This window comes from Cyprinodon variegatus, unplaced genomic scaffold (genome assembly GCF_000732505.1).
Source record: "Cyprinodon variegatus isolate N-32 unplaced genomic scaffold, C_variegatus-1.0 Scaffold819, whole genome shotgun sequence".
Lineage (NCBI taxonomy): Eukaryota > Metazoa > Chordata > Actinopteri > Cyprinodontiformes > Cyprinodontidae > Cyprinodon > Cyprinodon variegatus.
In genome coordinates this window covers 34,225-42,736 of record NW_015151272.1, presented here as the reverse complement: position 1 = coordinate 42,736, position 8,512 = coordinate 34,225, and the positions used below count along the sequence as shown (strand labels likewise).

Here is an 8,512-nt window from a genome sequence, read left to right as displayed (position 1 = left end):
TTTAGCTTCAGAGAACACAGAGAAAAAAATGGGATACATGTCCCTCTTTAGCTATCTCTCAAAGATTTATACAAATGGTTTTAGCTTCTGTCTGAGGGTCTGAGAGTTAATTCAATATGTCAAAGATTTCACTATTAAAACCAAGAAAAACTAAGATTCAGATCATATTTCAGTTTTTTTTCCCACAGTCCTGTTTTGTTATAATTAAAGATAATTATAAATGTACTTTACAAATATCAGTAAAGTTTATTCATCCTATTAGTGCTCCTATAGCTCATGTTATTTTAGCTTGCTCCTGTCCCCCTCCTTTCTTTTTATTCCCACCAGCCCTCCCTCTTAGGTCCAACAGGGTGGAGTCTTTAACTTGATCTGAACACTTTAAGGGTCAACCTCCAGCTGTAGAGTGGTGATCCGGTGCTTCTGCCTGCTCTCTGTTGGATCCTCCACCGTCACCCTGCTGTGGTCTTCAGCTCCTTAAAGCCTCTGACTTAAACAAACCCCTCAGGGTTTTATCTTTTCATTGATTTTTTATTTTGATAATTGAAACAATCATTTAAAAACCCAGCCGAAGCAGAAGCCAACCAGACAGTATGACAGACAAACCCGGGATGCCAGCAGGAGGCGGAGATGATGCTGGAGGCATCATGGCCTTGCTGGAGCGCGTGGCCGGCCTCATGGACAATGTCCAAGCCACACAGCAGCGCATGGAGGAGCGTCAGCTGGAGCTGGAGAACACGGTGAAAACCATTCAGGCCGACGTCGTCAAGCTCACCAACGATCATGCAAACACCAGCTCCACCGTCAGCCGACTGCTGGAGAAAACCCGCAAGGTCAGCTGCCACATCAAGGATGTCAGGGTGCGCGTGGAGAACCAGAACCTCAGGGTGAAGAAGGTGGAGGCCACTCAGGGAGACCTGCTCGCAAAGAACAAGTTCAGGGTTGTTATTTACCAGGTAAGGTGTACAAGAATGACCACCTCAACACCATCAATACTCGCTGATTTCATAAACCACCTTAAGAATCCTGATCAATCCAAGTAATGATGCACTGGAAAGTGTTTGCTACAAGTAAAACATTTAACAAAGAACATAAGACATGATGAAATTTGGTGAAGATAATTATTCTACTGCACATTAGATAGGTAAAGTGAGAAAAATAACCCCTAAAGGCATTTTTCAAGAAACACCTAAATCTGAAATCACAGTGATGCAAAACCACAGCTTAAACTTTAACAGTCTAAACCACAACTCAAAGACAGCAAAAACGTCCAGCAAAAACCATTCAGACCTGGTTCTAGAATGCAGGTTGTTTATATATATATATATATATATATATATATATATATATATATATATATATATTTGAAATAAAAAAAAGACTTCATAACCTCAGCATAGACGTCAAAGCTCCTCAGAACTTTAGGACTGCTTTCCTGTTTAGAAAGAATGAGGAGCCACCATCACACTCAATGATCACACAGGACAGTTGCTGGTTTTAAAACTATTCCTCAACATAACCATCAAACCACATTCAGTTTCACAGAAGAGGCTGTTAACTGCTGTTAAAAACTGTTTATGTGAAACATTTGTTAATTTCTTTTAGAACAGGAATCAGGTTTAAGATTGCTCCAGTTTTTTTTTTTTTATAAGCCTTATCAAAAACACTTTTTCGCACTCAACAAAGATATCTTAGTTTAGCTAAAAAGTGTTGATCAATTTAAACAGGTGTTGTGAATAGTGAAGAACATAATTTAACATTTGCAATCTTGTTTTGAAGCTTTTTCAAGATCTAATTCTGACTGTAGAGAGTTTTAGAAAAGCTTGCACGATATTGTCCTTGTCTGAAAGTCTATTTAATCCAAATCTGAGTTGCTTTAACATGAATGTCAGTGGGTAAATGTCATCAGGCCGTATTTTACTTCTCTGGCCTCCACAGTCAGAAGCTGCCAACCGGACAGTGACTTGGTTTTTTTAGCGTTGCAAAGCCTGGCAGCATGCTGAGGGGTTCCTGCAAAGATCACAGCTTTAATTCAACAAGTTTTCGTGGGATAGATATATTTGGCCCCTTAAAATCAACCATCCACATGTATTATTCTGTTTCTGGGTTTTTTTGTTGTTGTTTTTTTATCCTAGAATGCTACACCAATACACATTTTACCAGCATTCTGGATTAAACAGGAGGATACCCGCAGTGTGTCAGACAACCAATCAGTGCTAAAGTGGCTCAAAATACAAACTTCTATATTTAAAATGAACATAGATAAGTTAACATTATGGGCTTTATGCTAAACAATGTTATAGTAATGTCTGAAGTAAGAAACGTGTTAATTGTGTTTATCTGCCTCTTTCATAAATGTTTCAAATCTTAAGGTAGAGCCAGTAAGCCTCTTTTATTCTTATGCAGCTATTCAACCAGAATGCAGCATGTGTTCAGCTGCTGTCATATAAGTGACTGAACCAGCTGAGAGCTGACAGACCAAGTTATTCTGAGTCTAAGCCTCCACCATCTCCTAATATAGCTGTCTGCTCATCCCCTGGTATTTTTTGTCCAATCATGATGCTAGCCACTGATTGGCTACTACCTGCCCAGAAGGCAGGTTTTAGTTTAACTAATTTGATTGGCTTAGAGACATTAGATGATCTAAATTAAGCGAGAAAGACCTGTGACTTGCGATAATCGGAGGTTTTGTAGCATTGGGTTGTACCATTCTTAGCTTAGTTAGCAGGTTTTTAGTACTTGAAATTCATTTAAAATGCTAAATATTTGTGTTTATCTCTGGACAATAATGTATAAGTATTGTAACAGGACATGTACTCCAGTCCTCCAAAATTTGTCAGCTACCTTTCTGTTAGTAACTGATGCTGTGTGTTCACTTCCTGTAGCTCAGTTATGGCAGGAATGGTTTCTGTCTAAGGCCTGGAAATGTCAGCCGATCAGGTATCATGTGTCACCGGTGATGCATGTAATCAAATATGCTGACGCTCCCACTGACATGATTCTAAGTCATGGCTTTGTAACCTTTGAGGCTTCACAAGTTTTCCAATAAGATCACAGTGCTGAAAGCAAAGATCTTTTAATCAATATTCCCACATTTCAATATTGAACATAATTAACTGTACTTTTTTGTGGATGCTTTGGAATCAGTCACATTAACTTGCACAAATGATAAACGTTAAGTCTGTTGAACAGTGTGGTGCTTGCACTGGTCAGCTCCCTGTAGGAATGAGTGAGGTCTGTTTAATTATGAATCTGGGTTAGTTTGCAGCTAATTCTTCTGCATTTTTCCGTAACCTGATATAAGTTAGTGACAGATAAACATCATGATGCATCTTGAAGCTGAAAGCGCCCCAGCTTTGCTCCATATGCTGCAGCTCACCGATATGTTTAGCATCCTGCAGCCCAGCGCTGAGCTGCAGAAACAGGTGCTGCAGTTTATTTCTGGAGGCAGGATCAAGACCTGCAAACTAACCCTTCAAGTCTGGATGACGCATTTGAACCAGTGACGGATTTAAACCTGACATCACTATTAATCTTTTTCTAATACAAAAAAAGATTCCAAAGGTTAGACTTGCAAAATCCAGAGGTTGATATTATATCCTTTACTGTCTCTCAGGGTGACCAGGAAGTCAAAGCTATCACGCCAGGTAACGAGCCAGCAGAGTCCAGCGGTGCAGCCGCAGCGAGACCTGAGGTGGAACCAGACCAGTTTGAACTCCCCCCAGAATCAGATGAAGAGTACATGGTTGTGGAGGAAGCAGACTCTTCAGCCGCTGGCCGTGTGAAGAAGACAGGGATGACACGCATGGAGAGCTTCAAAGCCACCTTCTCCAAGGAGAACATGAGCAAGACCCGTGAGAACCTGGGCACCAAGGTCAACAAGTTTGGAGAGCGAATCGTAACGGCCGAAAGGCGTGAGAAAATCCGCCAGTCTGGAGAAAAGCTGAAGCACTCTGGTGAGAAGCTGAAGGAGACCTTCACCAAGACCGTCCCAGCAAAGCTGAACCTGAAGAAAGAAAGGACTGTGGCGGAGGGCCAGGAAGGAGCTGAGGGGGCTGCAGACACACTCGCTCCTGTTCCTCCTCCTAAAGGCCGTAAGAGCAGCCCAGGTGCAGCCAGGCCGACTGAAGACCAGGCCAAGGCGGCTGAGTCTGAGGTACCGATGTACGACATGAAGCAGCTGTCGTAATCCAGGACATTTTAAAGGTTTTCTTTGGAAATGAGAGACATTCGAAAGAGAAAAGGAAGGTGATCCTGCTACTGAGCAGAGCTGAATGGATAAAGATTCATATTAAAGAACACTGGAAGGAAGTGAGCAACGAGCAGGGTGGTTCCCCATGACTGAACATCAACTCAACAGATCCCTGAAATCACCAGGATCTCTGTTGCTTTTCATATTCAGAACATTTATCACCAAATCTTGACAATTTAGTTGTTGTTTTTTTGTTTGTTTAGTCCTTTATTAAACAAATGAAGCTGGTTTGACGGAAATGCTTACAGACTTTATCAGAAGCTTCTCATTTCACTCTGCTGCTGCTCACTTGTTTGCATGTTGATGAAGCTGATATGTTGGAGGACAAAGAAGGGATGGGCTTAAGGAACATTTTGCTCTATTATATATTGAAAAAGGGGCAAAGCCCATTAAAATCGGATGATTATTTTACAGGGACAGAAGAGGTAAAACAGGAAGGTTTCCTTTTCCAGAGGCCTTTTTGGATTGGTGGAACTGATGGAAAAGCTAAGAAGAATGAAGACGTTTAGATCTGGAACAAAGAAATGGAAAAAGCAGCCTGAATATAGTTTATATCTTCAGATTTGGGTCAGGATTTGGTGAAAAGGAAATCTGTCTAACTTGTGGTTTCTATAAAGCTGTTGATGATTCATAACAGTCTGATAAATATTGTTTAACCTCCGTCAACATATATCACAGAGGAAAAACAATGCCTTGAAATCTTTACTTACACTTCCAGATAAACTATTTAGGCATGTTTTTTTTTTTGGTTTTACAAATAATTAAAAACATTCTTTAGGAATTTAATTGTTTAATTTAGGATTAAAGCAAGGATGTTCCACTATTTGTATGCTGTATTCTATTTGTAGTCTGTTCAAGTTTTTTCTCTCACTTATTTAATTATTATTGCCCATGCGTTCACCACATATAGATAACATCAGTAAATTTAAAATCCAGTTTACAAAAAATATTTTACTGAACAACAGAAAATATACAGCCAAACCAACCTGCCAACAATTCTTTTTGATGAGTTGAACCAGTTACACCTGATTACTGCCTAACCAACAAAATAAAGACATTACCTTTTGATTTTCCCAACACCACAAAGGAAAGATGAAGCAGCTGGGGCTCCAGTTTCCTGGAGTTAAAGCCATAACCAAAGAATTAAAGAAACCGGAAACCAGTGGTGGACATCAGAGCACTGGTCAGCCAACCAAAATCACTCCAATAGGGCCTTATCTAATCATCTGTTAATATAGGTTTAATTACATTAAACCAGAAAAACCCATCTATAGCTCTGCAGGTCTCCTGCCTCTGTTTAGTTGCTGTTAAGGGAGGGATTGTCTCCTGTAATATCTGAAACCTGTCTATGGCCCCGTCCACACGAAGTCAAAACGAACACGAAACGCCAATATTTTCCAGAACGTTTCTCGTAAAGACAGAGACGTAAAATAAATGTGATCGTCCACACGAATGCATGAAAACGCTGCAAAATGTATGCCAGGCCTGTAAGTGGCGCTGTGGTGCCAAAGCAAAAACAGGCGACGAAATGTTGGGCATGCGCACTAATATTTATACATGGTTGCCCTGCGGGTCCATTTTCGTGGTTCAGTCAAATTCAGGTGCTGAACTATGTCGTCGATATTGCTCTGTTCTTCCTGGAGATATTCCAGAAGAAGAAGATTCTGTTGTAAGCCCGACAGCAGGGTGAGTAGCATGAGCAGCAACCATTCAACACAGTACGGCGCCATTGTTGTTGAGATACTGTGTCGCGCATGCGTGTTTAGAGGCGACGCTATGACGCATGCGTGTAAAAAAAAAAAAAATGCGGTTAGAGCTTAAAGATGGAAACGCGAAAACGGTGTTTCAAAATCTTCCCACTCTGAAGGCCTGATAAAAAAAAGATCGTTTACAGACCCCGAAACGCCGGCTTCGTATGGATGAGAGGCTGGTTTGGGGGAAAATTTGTGCGTTTAGGCCAGGGTTTGGCTTCGTGTGGACGGGGCCTCAGATTGTTAAGGGTCAGTCGTTAAGGAGGTATTGTTCACCGGCTGGAGCGGTTAGGTGCGTCGTTCCTCTGTGATGGGGTGGGGGGTGTGGTGATATCTGGAAGGAATCATGTCTGTGACTGAATTGTATGTTTTTGGAAGCTGGAATCTTCCAGAGGCCTCCTTGAGAGAATTGCAAGCCCAGAACTACTGCTGATGCAGAGAAACTCAAACGCCTTTCCTACTGATACCAAAAACATTTAGGAAAATATTCCTTGAGCTAATAAAACTAAAGTACCATGTATACAAAGAATGCTAATTTTGCAGTCGGAGTAAACAAGCTACATGTCCTATTGCAGAGGGGGGCTCAGCATTGCTGCAGTGAAGGTCACAACTCCAACGAGGCTAATGTTTTTGGTGAATCCTGCAAAGTTAGAGCACTGCCACACCTGGAAGTACGTAAAGCTAAATTTTGTTTATATTCACCTCCCAAAAATAAATCAGGGACTAGATGTGTCTGTAGGAGTGCTGCGGAGACCAGCCTTTTTCAATCAAATTGGAAGCTAAAGGAAAATACTGTTATCAAAAGATGAAGTAGGCAATGCCCTATACGGAGGTTTGTAGATGTGTACAGTTCTGGGGTTCCCAAAGACTCCATTCTTGGACCTATTCTTTTTCTTTTATATATGTTACCATTGGGGTTGATTTTCAGGAACCATAATCTTTTCTTTTCATTGTTATGCTGATGATGTTCAGATCTACTTTCCTTTAACTTCAAAATCCAACATCTCCATCCAGTCATTTTCTAACTGCTTAAACGATGTTAAATCTTAGATGGCCTCAAACTTTCTGAATCTAGATAAAAGTAAGACAGAAATTATAATGTTTGGTTGTAGTCCAGCAGTTTTTCCCCCTGGCTTCTTGGGCCCTCTTACACCTAACATTCGATCATCAGTAAAAAATCTTGGTGTAATATTTGATGACAGGTTGAAATTTGATCGCCAGGTTAGTTCGGTCGTAAAAAATAGCTTTTATCAGTTAAGAATTTTATCTAAAGTGAAAGGGTACCTGCCACAAAAAGATCTGGAGACCGTTATCCATGCTTTTATCAATACAAGATTGGATTACTGCAACTCTTTATATGCTGGCTTGGACTACTCACTTTTACACCGTCTGCAGTTGGTACAAAATGCAGCTGCCCGTCTCCTTACTGGCACAGGTAAACGTGACCATATATCACCTGTTCTAGAACACTGCACTGGCCCCTGCTGTGAGAACTGCTTTTGCTGACCAGTTCATTTTCAGGCAAAATATCAGGCAAGCAAAAGCACATGAACATGGGAAACAAAAAACAACCTTTATCCTCTGATTGAAGAAACAATATTTTTTTTACTGAGGTGTTTAGATCAACAGAACAGATGACTTGTGCTGACTTTGCAGAAAACATCTGAAACAGTATCAGAAGCATTAAAAACTTGGAGCAGGCTGAAAACTTTTAAACAAAGCTTTATTTCATATTGTTGGTAACATTTCCTTCAGTTTCAGAGCAAAAGGCCTCAAAGACAAAATATCACTAACTGGGAGACACACTAACTGGGAGAGTAAAGGGAAAAGCAACTTGGAGTTCCCTGAATAAAAATGCCACTTTCAACTTACCAAGAACAAATAAAGAGCTAAAAAATCTCTAAACTCAGAGTTCATCATCAGGATCCAGTCAGAGTGTCTTTAAACTCAAACTGTTGCAGCTTCAACCTCTGAGGATCATCAGGACACAGATCAGCTTCTCTCCTCCACTAAGATCATCACCTCCACCTGCAGAGAGATGAAAGAGCAACAGAAGTGATCAATGAGTGTTCCCAGCCTCTCTCCATTAGCTGTCAGTCAGTCAGTGATGCTGCAAACCAGAGCAGCTGTGGAGCAGAGCCAGTTTACTTTCACCTCTCATATTAACATGTTGGAGTGAACACACTGAGCTGGATGGTGGGATTAGTGGAAACTTAGAATAAGTTCTGGGATAAATATTTGCATATCCTGGGTTTTGATTTTCAGAAAGCTGCAAAACCTATTATCATGAGTCAAATTACTACTGTAACTTACTCTGTGAACCAAATCTGGTCAGTAGAAGGATTTGTTGAACTTATCCTGAGTCTTTGGCACATTTGAGCTAAGTGCTACTCTTTAAATCTGTACAATGAGCACTTCGCTCTCAATCTGCAGGTTTACTAGTGGTTCCTAGAATTTCTAAAAGTAGAAAAGATCTTTTAGTTATCAGGCTCCTCTCTTGTGGAACCAACTA

At 40.7% G+C, this 8,512-nt stretch overlaps 2 protein-coding genes across 2 annotated transcripts in view; one reads left to right on the top strand and one right to left on the bottom strand.

The window, feature by feature from the left end:
• The first annotated feature begins 403 nt into the window (after positions 1 to 403).
• Positions 404 to 4,829, top strand: LOC107098887 (muscle-related coiled-coil protein-like). Its single transcript, XM_015396765.1, has 2 exons — positions 404 to 953; positions 3,614 to 4,829. The coding sequence occupies exons 1-2, from the start codon at positions 591 to 593 to the stop codon at positions 4,184 to 4,186; spliced, it is 936 nt and encodes a 311-aa protein (XP_015252251.1). The 5' UTR covers positions 404 to 590; the 3' UTR covers positions 4,187 to 4,829.
• A 2,723-nt stretch (positions 4,830 to 7,552) lies between these two features.
• Positions 7,553 to 8,512, bottom strand: part of LOC107098888 (NACHT, LRR and PYD domains-containing protein 12-like) — a 22,684-nt gene continuing 21,724 nt past the window's right edge. The window contains exon 9 of the mRNA XM_015396766.1: positions 7,553 to 8,028. Coding sequence (XP_015252252.1) covers positions 8,019 to 8,028 — 10 coding nt within the window. The 3' untranslated portion in view covers positions 7,553 to 8,018. The remainder of the gene's footprint in view (positions 8,029 to 8,512) is intronic.